Source organism: Lineus longissimus, chromosome 12 (genome assembly GCF_910592395.1).
Source record: "Lineus longissimus chromosome 12, tnLinLong1.2, whole genome shotgun sequence".
NCBI classification, from domain to species: Eukaryota; Metazoa; Nemertea; class Pilidiophora; order Heteronemertea; family Lineidae; genus Lineus; species Lineus longissimus.
In genome coordinates, this window is record NC_088319.1 from 11,299,260 (window position 1) to 11,321,333 (window position 22,074).

The 22,074-nt window shown below is 42.3% G+C and overlaps 1 protein-coding gene across 1 annotated transcript; it reads left to right on the forward strand.

The window, feature by feature from the left end:
• The first annotated feature begins 451 nt into the window (after positions 1–451).
• Positions 452–20,912, forward strand: LOC135497395 (low-density lipoprotein receptor-related protein 2-like). The gene is made up of 14 exons (XM_064787268.1): positions 452–605; positions 8,162–8,396; positions 8,559–9,100; positions 9,760–9,916; positions 10,089–10,199; positions 11,207–11,369; positions 11,793–11,943; positions 12,213–12,361; positions 13,038–14,726; positions 15,176–15,313; positions 15,720–16,709; positions 17,553–17,698; positions 18,151–18,323; positions 18,794–20,912. The coding sequence occupies exons 1-14, from the start codon at positions 582–584 to the stop codon at positions 18,983–18,985; spliced, it is 4,860 nt and encodes a 1,619-aa protein (XP_064643338.1). The 5' UTR covers positions 452–581; the 3' UTR covers positions 18,986–20,912.
• The last annotated feature ends 1,162 nt before the right edge of the window (positions 20,913–22,074 follow it).

Genomic DNA, 22,074 nt, shown 5'->3' on the forward strand with positions numbered 1-22,074 from the left:
ACGCTTCATTAATAATGTTCTTTCGTCTGCATAGAGGCAGGACCTCTTTAAGTACACTCATTTCATCGTCGGTCATTCCCTTGCTTTGCTTACCCTGCTAATCATAATAAAGAAACATCGACAAGATACAGGCCCATTCCAACTCCGGAAAACGGAAATATCTTGTACATTTTACCTTAAAGGTTGTACATTATATCAAACATCGCTGTGCACTTTACGAGTGAATGGTACTTTCTCAAAACATTACACGCCTCCAATAAATAAACCTCGGCGGGCAGGAAAGTGCCTTAGGTCACTGTCGGTGATATTTGGATAATGAAGGTCCAAATTGGCCGTTACACGCTCCAATGATTTTCTGGGACAAAGTTATGAGAGGTGTTCAAAGTGATCCCAGATTTGGCAGTCGAAGCGAAATTATCTTTGTCATATGCTTGTTCATCAGAGGATATCAATATGACTCTACCAGGGACATAGGCCAATATAAAGTGTGGTCATTGCTGTTTCGCAATCAATGTCTTCGGGAGTGGATTAGGAAAAGCGGATTATCTACACGGATTTTTGAGAATATCGTTGCCGTTGAAATGGCTTCAGCGAAAGGCCCGGCGGTAAGTCACGCGTCTTACGTCAACATTCAGAAAGTCCAAAAAGGCATCGAGGTTAGGAATTTGATGAACAGAAATAAGTGATGATGCCGTGTTGATCATAATGAAGATTAATTGGAAAGAGGAACATTACCATTTTTTCGATCAACTTTGATTTTGACGAGTCGAGCTTGTGGCACTACCGTGTTTTCTTCGGACCAAATGAAAACTTACAAAAACTAGCAATAAAAAAGTAAAAAATAAGCGCAATCTCTACTCATTAAAGTCAAAGTTGCTTAAAGAAAGTATTGTCATGTTCCTCTTTCCAATAACGGTGGTAAGAACCTGAGCGAAGTGAAAACTATTCGAAAGATATCCTAAAAAGTGCTTACTATACTGTAAGTACAAATACCAATTACCAAGCCCAGATTGAGATTCTTTCAGAAAATTTGAAGCATTTGCCAGTGTTCTTATCATCTATTTAAGAACAATAAAAAGTGATTAGATTTCACCAGGGGTTTGTTTCAATTCAAGGTGAGTAGTGCTGCTTTCATATTCTAAGTCAGATCTTGTTGTGACCGACCAGTTTATGGTGTCTTCCTGTACGCCACATCGCTGAGAACCAGGATATCTCGAGATGTTTCAAATACAGTGGAACCTCCCTTAACGGACACCACTCTATTAAACATTATTAAAAACACTAGTTTTTGTCCCAAACAACATTTGTAGTTGTTTCAATTCAATTTTACGTCTCTAATCAGGACACCTCACTATTTATGACAGCACTTATTGTCAGTCCCGTGAGTGTCCTTAATAGAGAGGGTCTACCGTAACTTTTGTTATATGTATAATAGTATGCGTAAAGTACATGTATATATGATTTTTTTAAATTTCAAATTAATTTAAAATTTGTATTATACAATGTAGCTTGTTCATTATATTTTCGGCTGACCTGAAGACATAGACGACCGCAAATGAGGTTGCCAATGAATGAAGGTTAACCACAGCATTTCTTGTGAGAAGTTGATATAAGATGACAACGATGTACCTTTCTCGAAGTCCGTTGTGAATATCTCATAGGTTTAAAAGTCACTGAGGAAATGGCAGCGAATTGTTAAGTCGCGGGCCTGACTGGAGAATTAACTGCCACTTGTTTGCCCCAATGATCAATGCCTCTTATTTTGTCAATCGAATTGAGGCTGAGGGTCGTTTATTGAACATGGCAGTGAATTGTCGAGTGGCTCCAATGTGAGACAAGTCCGGTCCTTTTGTTAAAGTGAATAGAGTCGCCGAGTCCCTTTGTTGAAGATTATATAGCTAACCCGAACCAAACCATTAACGACATTCGTTGAAAATACGCAGCTAGTGTATGGGGTCCTGCATCCTAGGTCGTCCATTCCTTTAACACCGGGCCTGTTGCGTGGTAGCGAACTAGGCCATGAGGCCTCTTACATTGCACTTCAAAACCACTTTCTCGTGGCATCTCCATCACACCAGCATGACCGCCTTCTCGCACCCAGCATGCGATCGAGAAATTATCTTTATGGGCAAATCGCCAAATTGTAAAAGAAATGTATTACTTTGGGTCGAGATTCACATTGAAATACATGTTACATCTACATGTTGACATGACTTTCATCACATATATAATAGATATATGATCATATCGGAAGTGATAACAGTCTTGAAATTACACAATCTCATGATGATTCGACGTCTCACTTCCGCCTCGATTTCTTGTGCCTGCAGGGCAACATGCACAATCTGTATTGCACACTGTAAAACTGATCAAAACACGTCCACGTGCATAAATAACAATTGAAATCTATGACCTCAGAGGAAATACCTCGTGAACCATGTATGAAGTCACCAGTCATGTTGTGATGACCACGGCTCCAGTCAAAAATGATCATGATGCAAAACATATTACATTCTGATATAATTCCAATTGCAAGAAGCTAAGAGAATGGAATAATGAAGGTATAATAAGTATCCATTGCAATGGTAAGTTTAGCTTTTTATATCACGAAAAGATTGGAATATCAATCTAAAGATGTCCAACTATTGGATTTGCCGTGCATGCTCATAGACACAGCTCAGTCTGTAGTCAGGTCGGAAAAGCGGCATGTTTCAAACATTCGCCACGAATAGTTAGCAGCAGAATTTGCATTGCGTTTCTTCTTAAAAGTCAATAGGAAATGCGTTGTGCCTGGGTTTGGGTGGTGCTGGTGGTGGAGGCGGGTGAAGGAGGGGTGGGATGGGGTGGTTATTGTCTACCTTCTAATACCATAACATTAAATGAATAAAACTGTACGCGCCACTTTTCATCGTATTCCACGCAGTCAGGGCCCCAAGCTCTCAAACTAGTTCTCAGAGAACTATGTTTTCAATAGCCGCTTAAAACGTGGACATTCTTTGGCTCTGAAATGTGAACAGAAGGTGATTTGACTTCAAAATCACATGTGTTTAATAGGGGGTGCTCTTCCTAATTAACTTGCCCAGTTCTGAACATCTGAGAGGTAGTTCATTTACCGTTAGAGATCGCTATACAACACGCTGTTATGTTCGCCTGGTGATCGCTGGTTCATAATGAAAAAGTATCATGAAGAATGACAAACAATGAAATTCAATCGACCAAAGATCTTAAAATTCCACCCATTCGCACGGCACTGGGTAGACTGTTTGATACGTAGTATCCCCAAGGCTTGGTTAAATTCTTTCGTCAAACAGTCGTAGACACAGACGTCTCACCCCATCAGTCCGCCAAGATATTTCAAAAATGCGTGCAGGACTACAGTTACAATTTTCTATTGATACGTTTAGTGTGCCATGCGGATTGAGGGTTCTTTCTCAAATTCTTGTTCACTTTAGCAGCAAAAACAGAGGGGTAGTTACTCTAAGCGGAGAACTGGTGTGTTGGCAACATATGCACCTGTTTATAAACTCAACCACGCGGTCATGTAACGCACAGGCACACTTTTTACATTTTGCTGGAGAAATCACATGCATATAGCGGCAACACAACTTTGGATATCCACCAAATCTACCAAGCTTCCCCCTAAGAAAAGTTTGATATATCAGGTATGTAGCAAGGAATAATTATTCATCGTATGCAAAGATTTTTCCGATTGCAAATCTCACTAAGGCAATTTTTGGAATTACTCAACACCAAGTTAGGGTAGCCAATATACAATACTTTAAAGACGTGATTCCACTGTAGGACGGTTTTCCGTTGCGGTAGCTGCGGCAGGAAAACTACACTCGGCCTCAGCGAGTGTTAAGTACATGTAATAAGATAAACTGCAAGGGCGCGGCGCAGTTAGTGTGACGCGGAGGTACAATGCGTCTACAAAAGACGCCAAGCGCATCCGACGGTATCTTTAACTGGCAATAACCGCTTGGGACGATCGCAGAAAAGTTTGAAGTACCCTTCATGACGAAGATAACGTGAGTTACAGGGCTTTAAGTTCTGTGCTATGAAGCTAACCCCCTGCACCGCGCCAATCCAGATACGCCTTTGAGCAAACGCAGACGAAAGAGACGAACTATGAGACGTTCGAGTGCATGTGCTCACTTTCCTATCATAAGCATGTAGTTTCTTTTGTGTGACATCCATTTATAAATTTTCTACCCGGAATATAAGAAGAATGTATTTTTCACATATCCACTAGTGTTGATATGTGCCAGGCTTTATAAACATTGCCAACAATTGGTGACCAAATAGATGAGTATATTCTGGCGCACCAACTGGGGTTCGCAAACATTGACTTGAGGAGGAATTCCAATGCAAAACTGGTATATTGACCCCATACTTACAATGGGCGTATAGTGCTTTCAACACTCTTCTAACTATGGATACTTAAATTATTTGCTTTTAAACACTCTAAAGAAGATCCGATTAATAATAACAAAGTCTAAACGAAATAGTAATGTAATGTAATGTAATGTAAATACCATATTTCTATAGCGCCCGTTTCAAGCAAAATGCTCGTTCACGGGCGCTTTACAGATAAAAAGATCACACCTGACTAAACAGCTCTGTCTTCAACAATCCGCGAAATTCCTTAAGGGTCGCGGCTGTCCGGATGTTGGTCGGCAGCCGGTTCCAGAGCGTGGGGGCCGAGTGGCCAAATGCCCGCTCGCCGTATGTTCTTTTTGCACGCGGAACTACAAGTGATAGGTCGTGTGCTGACCGCAGGTGCCTTTCTGGCTCATAGACATTGATCATCTCAGCGAGGTACTGAGGGGCCTATGTCTTGGGTACAAAAACGATGATATTCTCTTATACAACACTTACACTAAGAGGTTACACAGGCCGACGTAGACCGTCATAGGCCTAATTAATCATTGACTCATTTCAGAGAAGGGATCTTACGGTATGTAAGTGTGTGAAAAGTCATCTTAAATATAGTAACAGGAAGTTTGTGACTGATCGACGACTTTGGAATGAAATAGGTCAGGTATCCTGAAAAAGCTTATGATGACCTTATTGGTAAGATTGATATCCTTGATGCAGATGACGACACGATAATTTTTCAACGTCTCGCAATACTTAAAGGGGTACGTCGTTCGTATCCACATATACCACCGTCTACTGGTGGTCCAGGAAAATAGAAATGTAGTATATGCATACGAATTCGCTGAAACTTATTATTTGTAGTCTTTGTGTATCTGTCTACACAATGGGCTTATTATAAACCGCGAGATGAGAAATCGCGAAATCGCGAGATGAGTAATGGGCAGAGACATGTATTCATCCACGACCGGAAGTCACATAGAGCTTATTAAAATGTCAAGTTGTGGTAAATACATGGAGCAAATATTAATTCTCAATCTGTGGTCGACTCTAAATCTACAGAGTCAGGCCATCACAGAATTATGCTTTTTGACAATATACTTATTTAAGAAAATGTGGTCTCACTGGTCTGTTTAGAACTCATATTTTGATAGGGTCGTATCTATGCGCGTGTCGATTTGACGGATATGCTGTACAGAAGTCATTTCTTCTCATGGATTTGGTATTGAAATTTAAATATGATATTGGTCAAGGGTTCTTTTCAACACATATAAAATTTGGTGAGGATTGATTAGCCCTAGGGGTGCTTTTTTACCAACACCTATGACCAGCAATGAACACGAAATATTCACAGCGTTTAATAGAGGGCTCTGGCCTAATCATTATTTTCTGCCCAAGATTTTCTATTTCACTTGATCATGAAAATCACCATTTCCGATGCTCCCGTGAACTTCTCCATTCAATGGCAGCTGGTGGGGCCGAAGACAACACAGAGGCTACTTGCAACACACGAGACTGCTGGTTGCTATTTTGAAGAGGCCACATTGAGGATCAACTTCTTTCACCCTGCATTCTACCGCGATGGGCATTGCATCCAGTAGTCCAAGCTGGCGCTAGAATTTGATATATATACTTTGTTGGGTTGACTCAGTGGGGTAATTTTTAGTTTTCACTACATTGGCTGAAAGCCGTTTGTAAAGCCACGTACAATCGCGGGGATTTCCAATGTTTTGTCAATTAATGTGTTCAACCTTTTCTAATGATACTACATGTAGTAATGCAAAATCATCGCTCGAGCATCTCGGACACTGAACTAAGAGAGTAGCTTCACGGCAAATATGGAATCTGAAATGTCAACAGAAAACAATCGGTGAGAACGGAATTGGTTTGCGACAGTTCACCATGAATGAAAAAAATCCCGCACCGAAGTGGAAGTAAAAAAAGGATAGCTCCCTACTGTAGTCTGGTCACATGAATGTTCGCCTTTTCAGGTCAATATTTGCAATACATTCTGTGGCGGATGGTACTCTCACCGAGGTTGGCATCTCGCGATTTCGCATTCCATATCTCGCGGTTTATAATAAGCTCACGCAATTACATTGTTTAAATTTATATTTGATACGGATTTACACAATTTAACATTCCAAATACAAATACAAATTTCAAATAATTAACAAACGGCGTATACCTTTAACAAATGAGAAAAAAAGGATATTCGAAGAACGATACAACACAATTCAGTACATTACAGACAGTACGATCCAATACATTGTACAATACAATAGTATACAATGCAATGCAAGGCAATGCAATACATTGCAATACAAAAGCGTATAAATATAAGGCCATTTACATTTTTTTGGTACTTAACCGTGCCCAATACGAACTTCCTGTTCTATAGTTTAATGCCTGTGATTTTTGTCAAAACATGTCCATAGTACAAGTACTATGATGACAAACACAGACAACTGAAGTGCACCATGAAACTATTTTCATTTGATATATGGTAGAATGGGGCTTGTGGCGGGTTGTGGCATCAATGACATTGCTTGAAACTCTGTATTAAAAACAAGGGTAGCTCCCGCTGGCTAGAACAGGCCTTATCGAATTGACGAATGTTCGGAATATGATGGAACGTGATAAAATCATGCTTAATCGTCGCCAGAGGTTTTCCAACTTGCGAGAGTAGTAGCGGGAGATAATGATGGACCAATACTAATGATACAATGTATATTAGATAGTTACAGTTTCGAGGGCAGCTCTGGCATGTATTCAGCATGTGAACCACCAGGATTGCATATACCCAGTTGACATACCAAGATTTTCGTCCTGGGCACTTCAACTTTAACTAATCACTCCTTGATTTGCCATCCTACTGCATCCGGCCTTTCAATCGTTTCTAAAAAGACGTTCACACGAAAATCAGGCTTGGCCGATTCAACAGGGCTTTGATTAGGTGTGCGTGTATTTTAAGAACTATACACATGCCTGCCGAAGAAGGATTTTGATTTTCATGCCATACATATTTAAATCTCAGCGGTCTGATACGCAGATACAAGGGGCAAGCCGTCCTGTAGGAAGTACATGGATAGTCCAGAGATATCGTCGCCCCGGCCTAAACCGCTGGTACAAATCGACACAATGTAGCACATATTTTCATAATTTCTTCTTCATTTATTATATTATCATCCATGGGTCATTCAAATTGTTCAAGAAAGTTCACTGGGCCGTACGCGTGCCAATGACCTACATTGCCCTACTTAGGTTACGTATACAAAAGAACCTCCCTATTGGGAACACACTATACCTTGGCTATCCTTGAGTGGTGTTCTGATAACAGAAGTCAAATTGCATAAATATAATAAGCTACCAATTGGGACAAAATTCGCTGTCCCTAATAGAGAGGGTGTTCTGCTTAGAGAGGTGTCCACTTAGGGAGGTTCCACTTTTACATAGGCATGTATATGTAAGGACACCGTTGGGACTGGTAGCTTATTTATTTGCTGGTGAAATGTGTTTAGAATACCCAGGGATGATACTGTGAAACCTCCTATCCCAGGGTCCCCCTCTATTTTAAGTCTCAAAGATTTAAGGAATAGTTGTCTTAACCGATGGTGTTGGTGATGGCAACCAATATAGTCTAGCGACTTTTATCTAACATGAAGGCTACACATGATTTTAATGTGTTGTGGGACAGAGTACGCCTACATTGTAGCTGACCATTTTTGAAAACATGCTTATGACACTCGTACCGTTTGATCATTCTCATACATTACTTCGCCAGGTTGCGTTTCACAACCCCATCTACAGCCTCAGCCCAGCTGCCTCTGGAAACGATGCATCGGTGGAAATGTCAGGATTTAACTCGGACGATGTCTCAATGGATGACATCCGGCTTATTGACCAATCAGCGTCTATATGGCAGAAAATTAAGTCACACAAGCTGGTTTCCGGTATCCTGACCCTAGTGGCTGTTGGCATAGTGGTGGTCATTTCAGTGGTGGCACTTTATTATACAGGTAATCAGAACGTTTTTTATTGTATTTTTATCATTTCTTTGAAAACTTCGTCAACAATATCATGAGTAACAAATGAAAATAGCCGAGTAAAGTGACTTTTGTATCGTGTAACTCCAGTGAATGTTTAAGAGCCTCCTTTTTTATTTTTTATTTTACCTCCAGGAAACTTGTCCGGCCTAAGCTCACCTTTGGGGAGCAGGAGCGGGAATCTCACCACAGCACCTACCACTACCCCACATGTCACAACAACTTTGTCCAGAGCCTCTACCACGCAAAAAACAGCCGCAAAAACGCCAACGACCACAACAACTTCGTCCAGAGCCTCTACCACGCAAAAAACAACCGCAAAAACGCCAACGACCACAACAACTTTGTCCAGAGCCTCTACCACGCAAAAAACAACCGCAAAAACGCCAACGACCACAACAACTTTGTCGAGAGCCTTTACCACGCAAAAAACAACCGCAAAAACGCCAACGACCACAAAAACTTCGTCCAGAGCCTCTACCACGCAAACAACAGCACCAAAAACGCCAACGACCACAACAACAACAACGACGACGACAACAACAGTTATGCCTCCGACAACAACAATTGCAGCACAGAACAAATGTGTTTCAAATGTCTTTTTCGACGAGGTGTGTTCAGCTTTGGCAGGCTGGAAGACGACGATAAGGCCAAACTTAATGAACCAGACGAAATTCGTAAGTAACATGTTTTATTGGCTCATAGTAGAAAGGGTAAACAATAAACCCTATGTATTAGTTTTGGTACAAATAGTATCTGTCTACACAGTGGTAATGTTGAGGTTTCTATTCAGTTCGTATTTACGCAATTGAAATTTTCAAATTCAATTACAAATTACAAATTTTGATTTTTTAACGAACGGAGTACTAGGCCTTTAAATCAACAGCCGTCAGTGACCACGGTGTATTAAGGGCACCCAACAAACTCTCTGTCTGGTCGTTGTAAATATTATTACTTAAGTGATAACATCGTCTACCACTTACTCGCCAACCTTGATAAGATGACAGTCAGCTCACATGATAACAGTTCAAGTGCCTCACTATAGTAACATAAAATTTATCAGTGAAAGACATAGGTTTCAAAACTCCCCATGGGGGCGTAACATACCTTGGATTCAAAACATTTCTACTTCAGGGTATACATGTGTGTACTGGTATTCCACCATCTACACCCTAACAAAATCTTGCAGATGATTCGAAATTCCAATCACAATTACGTCGGGCGTACTGGTGAACGCCGCAGCAATGCAAGTTGCTAAAATTGCTATACTTATAATACCTATCTATTTGCAAGACACAAATGCAGTTCTTTTCAAGTTTCTTGTTAAATTTTCCAGCTTGTAGCTCGGGATGCGGTGAAGGCGATTCAATCCATGTCTCTACATGATAGCCCTATTTGCGACAGAAGGATCCTGGTACACTTCGCCTGTGCCGTCTACTTCCCAAAGTGTGTAAACGACCAGGCCGTGTTGCCCTGCAAGGAGTACTGCATTGGTAGGTCATCATGGCAAGTACGTGAATAGCCAGGGCGTGTTGCCTTGCAAGAAGTAGTGCATGAAAGCATGAAAGGAATAAACATGGTGAATTGAATCACAAAAATAAAGGGGCGCAAAGGTTTGACAGTTTGGTATACTTACATGTATATCATTAAAATTCATCCTTTCAGATACATACAAATTCTGTTACGGCCTCACTGCGCTCGATTCCCTCATGTCTGAATGCATCAGGAACTACCCCTCGAGATCCCCTGGTGGTACATGCGTCCGACAACCGCAACGTGAGTACACTCCAGGCCTCACTTTGAAAATTTCTCCTAATTTTTAAACTCATCATATGACTCTTACCTTAGAGAAATCAAAGCTCTTATTACGCCACTAGGAGTTAGGTCTTGCGTGCATGATACCATCGTGATGGTCGACATCAAGCTGTTGCAGCTGAATTAAGTCAAAGTTATGATTTTATCATCTTAAATCATAACACAGTTAATCAGTGACCTTTAGTAACAACTGTAAATCGTTGCAATATCGGTTATTGCGTAATACATGTAGACAAAATACGTCGATGATTTCTCAAAGTGACCATGCCAGTGTGCAATTTTTCTGAAATTGAGATAACAGCGCCATCTGAGTTGCACTAGCCATGTATACTTGTACACCAATTATCATAGTGATATTCAAAGCCATGTCGATTCTATAACTCTTTATCCTCTATTCATGCATTTCGTGCCATTATACTCTTAATGCACAGAGTCATTCAAACTGAATCTTTGAGTGGAGTTTTCTCAAGATGAAAAGTTTGCTCATTTGTCACTGAAATCATCGACGAATACTCCTAAAAAAACGAAATCTATATTTTTACCATATCCTCACTGTTACCATTGTATCCTGACCTTTTCCATTGTATCCACTTTTACCGTTCATATCATATCCTCACTTTGATCATTGTGACCTAAAGTTTAGCATATCGTATCCTAACGCTTACTGTCAGCACTCCACTGTCTAATAACTTTTACTATTGCCTTCCCCTTTGACCATTATCTGCTAAAATTCGTCTCGATCCTCACTTTCTAAAGGATCGAATTGTTGTAGACTACATTTTACAACGGATGTAGAGCAAAAAAACCAAACATCCCGAGTGCTCTACATCCATGATTTCACCGTTGTCTACTCATTGACATTGCCTATATGTACTAACTTTTACCATGATTGTTTCACCCACTCTTCCCCGTTTCTGCTCACTTTTACCAAGACTGTAAACTTTTAACCGACTTCGATACATTTTCAGTGTTCAACTGTAGTGCAGGTGAGTTCATGTGCATGAATGGGCCAATGGTCTCCAACAAGACTACGTGCATCCAAGCAGACAGGCGCTGTAACTACCAGTACGATTGCTTAGACCTGTCAGACGAGAAGAACTGCAATAGAACTTGTCCTTTAGAAGAATACAGGTAAACACAGTCAATGCATGCACTATTGAAGATGAAGGGTTTTGAGCTTCAGAAAACCTTTTTAGGTTTCAGCGAACACAAATACATGAAATATGCAAGCCGTAAAAGTTTTTCAGTGAAAATGACAAACCTTAAATAATTTTGAGTTTGTGAAAAACCTCAAAGGGTTTTTCGTTTTTTCGTTTTTCGTTTTCCCCTGAAAAACCGCTACTTTGTGTAGGCTGAAGATTTTGAAGCCACCACCTCCAGTTAATTGTCTAATCTCAAACAACCTTCTATATGGAGATATTCAAAGCACCGGCCAACTACGTGTTTCAATTGCCACCTGTTCTGAATGTAAAACATTCAGATTGCGATTACTCAAAATTAAATCTTTGCTGATCGGCCACCGCGACGATACATGACCTTGGTTGTTCATTCCAGTTGCAAAAATGGCAGCCGAAGTATCTTGAATCCATCCTCGGTCTGCATCAAGGTCTCCGAGCGCTGTGACGGCAAGAACCATTGTAGTGATGGCAGCGACGAGATGGACTGTGATGGCGACTGCGGAAAGGATTGGTTCAAATGCGAAAATGTAAGTACATGTAAAACTAGCTTTTAAATAGCCGCTTCACATCATGATCAAAGCCATTCAGTATCCTGGAGTGTCCCGGGTGATGTGCCGTTAAGGAGCACTGGACTGGGAGCAGCTTCTAAGCGCATCCCTAAACTTTCGAACCATTAAACGTGGTAACGATTTGATTGGACGGTGCAGGAACATGACCCGCCAATGCGCGGGCATTAAGGAATAAGAGACGGGTCTGCATTGACCCATTTGCATTAAACATATATTTCCTCTCCAAGGGTACCGACACCATCACAGGAGGGCATTGCATCAACATGACCCGCCACTGTGACGCCATCAAGGACTGCACAGATGGCTCGGATGAGAAGCATTGTCCGGAGAGACAGTGCCATAAACATGAGATGAAATGTGACCGCGGCATTAACAGGTAGGCTACATGAAAGGGTACTGCGCTGTACTGACTACTGCTCATATACCTCTGTCGGGTAGTCTTAAAACCGCGCGGAGAGATGAAGGTTTTAGTTAGAAAAACGCTTCGTCGCTCGTCATTTTGGTGCAGAAGCGCTTTTTTGCTGACCCCGTGATGAAGTGGGATAGATAACTTTCAATGATAACTGTTGTGAACAACTGTTGTGAGTGCGCAAAAATCTGCCTGCATATTCACAAAACCTCTATTTGAATTCAAGTCCATTCCAAAGAGAAATTCCCCTAAACCCATTGGTTGATACGCGTGTGTGTGTGTGTGTGTGTGTATGATCGTTTTCGATTTTGCGTTGACGACCGATTCTTAGACACCTTGGTTGCAACGGACTTTACCTCTGGCCGAAGACAGAGTCAAATGGCGAATTAACCCAATTGGTACTTAACCGTAGTGGCACGTAAATGCGCTCATCCCGCCTTGCAGAAAGAATACCTGAAGAATAACATGGCACCTCCTTCAAAGTATAAAGTGAACGCTGAGGAAGAAAAGGAAGAAAATGTTGTAATGCATTTTCACACTGCGCTTCGTTTTCGCTGCAGCGGTTAAGTGGTGCCACAGCCCAGTACGTTACTTCCTCTTGTACATCAACTTACCTGCTCTCATTTATTCATTTATTCAACAGATATACTAGAACAAACTGCCTCCTGAATATTTACGCATGTGATCGGGACAAAGATTGTTATGATGGCTCCGACGAGTCAGGTTGTAACTACACATGCAGGGCTGGTTTCTTCGGCTGCAAGACGGGAAAGTTAGCAATAAATCCATTTTACGGTTACTGCATCAATAGCACAATGGTATGCGATGGGATGGCCGAGTGCGAGGACTTTAGTGATGAGTTGAATTGCAATGGGACCTGTCCTAATGGCGGATTTAGATGTTTGAACGGCACTGCTAAGTACTCATCCCCAATTAGCTCTAGGAAATCACACTGTTTGCCGCGATTCTACAGGTGCGACGGAATAGGACAGTGTGAAGATAACAGCGATGAAAAGAACTGCAATCGGACTTGTAAACTCAGCGAGTTTCGATGTGAGAATGGGACTGATGTTAACAACGGCGATGACTGCGTGACCCGCTACGAGCTGTGTGATAAAGTTAACCAGTGTAGTGACGGCAGCGATGAAAAGAATTGTAAATACATGTGCCTCCAGGGGGAGTTTATGTGTGAACAGGGGTCAAAGTCGGGTAACATGAGTGGCTACTGCATCTTCGCAAATCAAAAGTGCGATGGCATCGCGCAGTGCGAAGACGGGAGTGATGAAAAAGGATGTACGAACATTATCTGTCCTGAAAAGTTCAAAAGATGTCGGAACGGGACCGATAAAATTGGTAACCAGTGCATACCGGATGATGAATTTTGTGACAAAAAGTTCGACTGCTCCGATAAATCAGATGAGTTAAATTGTACTTTTAGGTGTTCTGGTAACTTTAGTTTCGAGTGCGCAAAAAGCCCTGCTGTGACAAGGCGCGTTGGGGTTCCCCCTTACTGTGTTCATTGGTATCAGCATTGCAACGGTCCCAAAGACTGTATAGACGGAAGTGACGAGCTGAACTGTGCGTCCGTACCGTGTCCACCGCAACATTTCCGCTGCTTGAATGGGAAGGACTGGTTACACGGCGACTACTGTATCAGGGGACAGTATAAATGCGACAGGACGCGCGACTGCACGGACGGTAGCGACGAGCTGGCATGCACCTACCGCTGCCCTACCGGCCAGTTTAAGTGTCAAAATGGAAGCATCATGACCTCGCCCGGGCGTGGGTACTGCCTTGCGGAGGACAAAGTCTGTAACGGAGTCCACGATTGTGCCGACGGGTCCGATGAGTTAGACTGCAAAAAGAAGAACTGCTCGGATTCTGAATTCCGCTGCAAGAACGGCACCAACAAACACAGCGGATCCACTGACTTCTGTATCAACAAGGACTACACCTGTGACCGCGATTTCGACTGCACGGACAGGAGTGACGAGGCGCCCATCTACAACTGCACGTACTCGTGCTCGCCCGGGTACTTCTCATGCAAGAATGGAACAAGGACAGTGGGATTTGGTCACTGCATCCCGGGCTACTACGTCTGCGACAAATGGGCGGATTGTATAGACCACAGTGACGAAAAGCTTTGTAACCATCGGTGTAGCGATAACGAGTTTAAGTGCCTGAATGGATCAGACCTGGCCAACCAAAAGGTTTGTACGAAGCGTGTTTATCGTTGTGACAAGAAGAAAGACTGCTCTGACAACAGTGATGAGGAGGCTTGCAATTACGTCTGCCCAAATGGCACCGTGAAATGCCACATTGGCGTTCTCAAGTAAGTACAGATGTTGCATGCATGTCCAACATGTCCAAGGGCAGACATACAGCACCCATATGGACAACATCTATATTTGACTGGGCTTGTCGCATGTACCGATCCGCGGATGTGCCTATGTGGACACAATACCTCCATATGCAGGCCTTGTTGTCCACATGTTCATCAGGTCGAGTCTAGCTTGCTCATCTGCGCTAGACTTTTCAACAGGAAATGAGAAGGCTCATTTTCTCTGCCCGAGAAATGTAAAATGTTCGCCGAAACGTTGGTCGTGCGAAACCCCTTTTAAGCAAGACGTTTAGACTAATATAATACCAGTTTAATCGCAATCAGTTGGATCAGGGTTGAATTAAGATGAATCACATTTATTCGAGATCACTCGAGATGCCCAAAATTGAGTTGTATTCAGTTCGATTTCTTTGAGTTGATTGACTACGGCTCCCCTCCAGATCAGGGCGTGGCTTCTGTTTCAACACGAATCAGGATTGTGACGGCAAGATCGACTGCGCAGATGGGAGTGATGAAAGAGACTGCGGTGCGAAGCAGTGCCCCACGGATCACTTCAGATGCCTAAATGGTAAAGCTATGTAAGTACCTCTCGATATTTGAACGGGTGAGTGTGGTCCACATTTTCTTCATATCCAGAACAACTACCAAAATCGTGTCTACTTCCGTATTCAGTGAATGCACTGGACGGACATAATTCCGACTGCACCTACGAAGACTTGTGGTAAACGGAGCGATGAAACGTGTGCGGATGATGTGATCTAAACCCTTATAGTGTATGAAAAAAATAATGTCACATGTCGATTGATTTTTTTATTTTGACCTAATCGCCTTGTACTTTGGTCTGTCTGGCCCGCCGTCTACACTTACCATGGCGAACTGACCTGCTCCCACCAATGGATTCCAACTTGTTCCAGCTAAAAAAAGGTTGCCATTCTCACATAAACGACCAGCTCTCTTTACCAAGCCTTTCTTACATGATTCCAGTGCCAGTGGATCCTACTGCATTTACAAGGATCTCCGTTGCAACCGCAAACAAGACTGTTCAGATGGCAGTGACGAAAGGGACTGCCCGCCTTACGCATGCCCGGATGGAAAGTTCAAGTGTGCGACGGGTTCGGCCTCCTTGAGATACGCCCCGTATCAAGGCTTTTGTGTCAACGCTACGTCTCGCTGTGACGGTTACTTCGACTGCGCGGACAGGAGTGATGAAAATTCTTGCAACGTGACAAAATGTCCCACCGGAGAGTTCCTCTGCAACGGGGAACATGCAACAAACAAACATAACGGGCATCGTTGTTTACCTTTGTCGTACAAATGTGATCGCGACCCAGACTGCACGGACAAAAGTGACGAATGGAACTGCACGTACACGTGTCCTAACATAAATCAAGTTGCATGCCAACAGGGAACACTTAGGCGGTTCCCGTTTTACGGATTCTGTATCAACAGGGCTGAAACGTGTGACGGATTTTTAGACTGTGTTGATGGTTCAGACGAGAAGGACTGCGGTAGGCGCTGCCCCGCGAACATGTGGGCGTGTAAGAACGGGGTGAGTGTCTACACCATGTCCAGGTGCATCAAAAGTACCTACAAGTGTGACAGAGATCGCGACTGTACAGACGGCAGTGACGAGGCGGAGTGCACCACCGCCTCGTGCATCTTTGGTAACTTTACCTGCAAGATTGGCACGACGAACTACAGGCCATACCAAAGGTGTACGCCAGTCTCTACAAGATGCGACGGAAGCTGGCACTGTATGGACGGAAGCGATGAAAAGGGTTGCAACAAGGCGTGTAATGCAACGGAATTCAAATGTGCACAGTCGTTAGCCGCCGCGGACGGGGAGCGATGCATCAACTTGAACCACAAATGCGACAGGATCGAGGACTGTCTGGATAAAAGTGACGAGAAGGACTGCAGTTATCAGTGCCCCGCCTCCGACGACTTCATGTGCACAAGTGGCGCCATTAACAGGTATGTGGCACCATTTGTTAAACTAATAGGAAGTTCTTGCAAAGCCCCCAAAACGCCAACGTGAACGCCTATCCCATTGTTTAACCTCCTGACAACGAAGTTAAATCTTTCGGGGGCTTTTTTCGAAAAATCCCTATTGTCGGACCAGAAATGATAAGGCGTTTTCACCCGGCCTGATTCAAGAATCAAAATCAGAATCGAAAACAGGCTAATAAAACATATTATTTGTTAACGACCAAATAAGCACAGTTGTGACAATATTGTGAAGAGATCACAATTAGCATGCGTCGGATAGGCAGTTGCAGACTCAGTTTCATTTTATGGTAAAAGAAGAGTCAGTTCCATTCCTGGTCGTCGGATTCTCCACGGGTGCGTGTAATAACTTTCAGTCTTTACAATCTATTAAGCTGAGATTTAGACGGCGGCGGGGTTCAATCATAGCTTGCGGCCAGTCCGCTTCTTTTTTGAGATCCTCTGGCGGTGCGACAGCGTTGCAGAAAATGTGGAGGGATCGGCCTACCTACCCTTGTGTCCAGCAATGTGTAAACCCTTGGTGAAAAAAGTGTAAATCAGCAACAGAAAGTGTAATTCCTGAGTTTTATAATGATTTTAGCTTGATTTTGAAACAAGTTGCCTTGAGTTAAAATGTAAAACAGCCCGAAGAAAGTGTAAACAGGCCTTGCCATGTGTAAAATTTCCCCCAAATGTGTAAGGGTATAGGCAGCCTTGGGGGATAGACATCCATTCATATTGCTCGAATGAGCTTAATTTAGACATCCTAACTGTGATTACATTCGTTTTCATTTGACGAGGGTGAATAACGGTAACCGCCTTCCACTTTAGCACCTTCCTTAGAGAGCGTCGCTTCTGCGTAAATAAGACGCAGCGATGTGACAAAAAAGTGGACTGTAGAGATGGAAGCGATGAAAAGGACTGCATCAAATGTGCCCCGACTGAATTCAAGTGTACCAACGGCACCAAGAAAGGAGGTATGATCTTAAAGGGTAACTCGTGTCAAATTTCACCATGTTTTAGCTGTTTTTGACAAATGACTAAGTCACTTTCTCATAAATCGGTAAGGTTTTCGAATCGAAATGCACATTTTTCTAGAAATTGATGGTTTAATCCGGCCCGGACTGCTCGCTTCGACGACTTTTTCGTTGATGACGTCACAACATGAACATTTTCGCGGTCGCGGTGATTTACATTCAGCGATTTTATAATAAATCTAATAAAAAATGGAAAATTTGAGCTTTACATTTGTGATCAACAATTAAAAACGGACGTATTTACGCAAAGTTGTAAATCACAATATAGTATCAGGGGATTGCGCGCGAACAGGTTTAGCCTAATGTTTACATTTTCACCACCCGAGATCAAATATGAACCTTCTCATTTCCTGTTTGAATGTCCAGCGCAGATCAATAATCATTTTTTTCAGACTCTACGGAATGTATTGATGCGGAGGTCAGGTGTGACAGGGTTGAAGACTGCACTGACAGTAGCGACGAGAAGGCATGTAACTATACCTGCGACCCCACTATCTATTTCAAGTGTGCCACTTCCACGATTGTGACTGCCCCATATAGAGGATTTTGTGTCAAAATTTCACAGGTAGGCCTAATGCGTTATTTTCCTCCTACATTTTCTTTAACGAAGCCCGCTCGCACCTATACACTAGGCCTGAACTCTATAGGTTCTACTGTCTTATCAAAGGGTTCACATCGTGATACCATCGACCCCCACGAAGCATGTTTCATGGAGAAGGCCTAAGCCGACAAGGGCAAATAAAGGCAATGTTAGATTATTTGTAATCCACTACAATTACATGTAGTTCATTGATCAGAAATGCCTCTCCCTGTTTTCTCAGAACTTCTTGTTCTGCTGGCTAATACCAAGAGGCGGTTGTCTTTAGACCATGCCCAGGACCTTCCGGCTAAGTCTTTTACTTTCCCTGGCATAGGCAACAGATACACGGGACCCGCTCGGTTTTACCGCAATACAATTAGCGGTGAAAGCGCTAAGAAGAAGAAGACTCAGTTAGTTTTACTAAATAATGAACTGAAATTGCTTTTCATTTACAGAAATGTAATGGGTTGTACGACTGTCGCGACAAAAGCGATGAGGCAAACTGCTCCTGTCCATCCGGACATTTTCTCTGTAAAATTGGTGCAAACATCGACGGCACGGGGCGATGTATTCCTAACGCGAAAAAATGTGATAAGAAGCAAGATTGTACCGACAATAGCGACGAAGATGGCTGCTCATCGGGCTAGAGGGTTTTGGCAATTTCAACAACTTTTGATATGTTTCGTTCTTCACAGTAAATTATTGGTCAACAAGCTAAAGCCTCAATAAACTAATCACCTAAATTGAACAGGCAGAATGGCATCCACCGCCCATAAACCTGTATCTCCAGGTTCAGAAACTGTCTCAGATCAGAGAACGATACTATTTTGAACACCATTCAATCGGTCAAGGCCTGCGAGCGCGAGTTTTAATGATCTCAAAATTTGTTTTGCGTGTTGTTGGACATGAAGTTTGTCTATATCCGAATGTGTTCGTGTTGGCTACTGATTTGCAAGTGACCCAACTTCAGCCGAAAATGATGATTTCTACAAGTGACGTGTCTCAATTCTAATACGTAAATGTTTTGGCAAACCTGTTAATCGTTGCGACTATTTGCGATTTGATTCTTTAAAAATTTCACGGTCATTGCATTGGGTTTGTAAGGGAGGAAAAAACGCTATTCACATGTTTACAAGTTAGCATGTGTACTGTGTTCAGTACGAACAATTTTATTATTTTTATACTTATTAGGAGTTAACTGTGATGTCGTCGTATAAGCTTATTTGCATCTTGTATTATTTACTCAAGAATCGATACGATATAGTTAATCATACAAGAGTGTTTCAAATATTTGAAAGACTATGATCATATCAACGATATTGGGTACCCTACAATGCAATTACATGTGTGTGTTCAGAATACTTAACAAAAATCTATATTAGAGGGGTACTTTCAGTTCCTAGCATTCAGTTTAACCAGAGTCTTTCATATAATTTATTTGAAAGAATCTTACCTATGTATGCGGCGGTAAAATCAAATGTAAATTTGTAGAGTGATATAAAATTTTATAAAATTTGACTGATAAAACCAGAGCATGTTGTTTATCGATAGCTACACTTCATTATCTGCTAGAGTAAACTATGAAAAGTATTTCACTCTTCAAGAATTTTATCTTGGTATTACGACCTCATCAAATTGTCAGAATGAACGGAATATAACGGCACGTGATAAAATCATGCTAATTTCCAATTTAAGGTACATGTAGTAGTAGCAGAAGATAATGCCGGACCGACACTAATGCTAATATAGAGTTACTCTTTAGAGGGCAGTTCTGGCATGCATCTAGCATGTGAACAGGAATGCAAACTTTTGTGTCAACTCGAGAGTGTATATCTCTGGCGCCCTCTCACATAAACCATGTAGCCTATCTCCTGTTGGTCCTCCCTTCAATTCAAAAACATCTTCGCAACTATTCTTGTTTTTGGCATGATTTTATCATGTGCAATCGTATATCGTTCATTCCGTTTGTTCTGTCAATTCGACGAGGCCTGATATTTATAACCACTTGCTCTCGTTTCCTTGAGAGTTGTTGAGCGATTGAGGGCGATATAGGCCTACACAGTTTGAGACCTCTTGTTATTTCCTATTGTCTTGAAAAATATTCCTTTAATCCGTCCATCTCATGAACTAAATGTACTTTGCAGGTAATCATGTGCCGGCAAAACAACCTCTGTGACATTTTTTAAAGTTTATATGCAGGAACGTCAATTGGCATGATTTACGTACATGTACTGATGCCCTTCTTGAAACACTAGGGAAACCAGGCTTACTGAACAGATGAAGAAATACACACTTATCCGAATTGACATCACATCAGAGTCTTCAAATAAACTCTGAGAACATATTGTGTCAAACATACTTACTAAATAGTACATGCTAGTTCCTCTTTCGTTAAGTAGGTATCACCCTTAGTATTTCAAGGAGGGTAGAGTGAGGAACTGTGATAAGTAATACTAGCAAAATTTTGATGTAAATACTGAATAATTATATTAGTATGCGTGTGTTGTGTATAATTATTTAAACGTGTCTGTATTTTATTGAATAAATGCCTCTCAGAAATCTATTAAAGGAACATGTAACTCATTAATCATTTGGTCTTGTTGTGAATTATGCCTAGTCCATGAACACAAAGCAAGAGGTATCATTCTTGCTAGAACCAGTGAGGTCGGATCCAATGACCTCAGCTAGAATACGTTTGGTGCCCCCCTTCCCTAACAAGATTTGTCCCAACTCGATGATGTACGATTCCGCAGTACGACTTTTTTCCAAAACGGAAAAGTGGAGTTAACGAGGCAGCCTGGGCGGCGCACGATAGAGTTAAATGACAAATGTGCCTTCTTAAAATTCAAGGGGAGCCAGCGATGAATTAAGGGGAAGCGAGACTATTGAAACCACATTCGAAAGTCGGCACGCGGGTAATAACTTACATTTCTGTATACATCTCGACAATGCATCCCATGCCGTGCACGCACGTGTATTGCCTGGGCATACTCCGGGTTGACCGACTTTCAAATAGGCTACTGTACGCACGACAGTCATGCTAGCGACACTAATTTCGTTTCCGTTTCGAAGGGCAGTGGAATTGTCAGCAAGTATGCTTTTCTTCGTACAGCTTAGTATTAAATTAAACGCATGTTTGCACTGTATGCATTGATGCTAATGTGTGTTAAATTCCTTCAAATCCCAGGCTTTCGAAGATTGTAAGGTGTGACATAATGTCCATATGTCGATCTAAGGAAATGTGGGGTTATGTTCACTTCTCCTCCAACGCTGCACGCGGCCCGCTCCTTGTACAGACGTACACGTTACATCAAACCCATGACTCAACTACCAGCCTCGGTCCAGGCTGATGAGTACATCTAATTATGAACTGAAGTGGCTCTCAGATATCCAAGCCTAGGTTAATTTACTGCGAGATGCAACCAATGAAAATGCGAGTTTGGATTCTTTGCCTCGACAGCGTTGTTGAAATGCTTTGATTGGGTGCATTTCGCTTCGGGCCTTACTTCAGTCAATGGGGTGGTTGTATGCAGGGCCAGAGAGGCGAACATTACCCCCTGATTTCCGAAGGAGGTGCCTGACTTGTTCGAAAGGATGGAGAACGTGACGGAAATCCCGCCCTCCTGACCCAATTACCCTAAAACTTGATATATTCATTGACGCTCAACGACAGCGGCTCAGTGACCGAGGGCAGGCCGGGGCACAAAAATAACTTTGTCCTACAGTGTCAGAATGT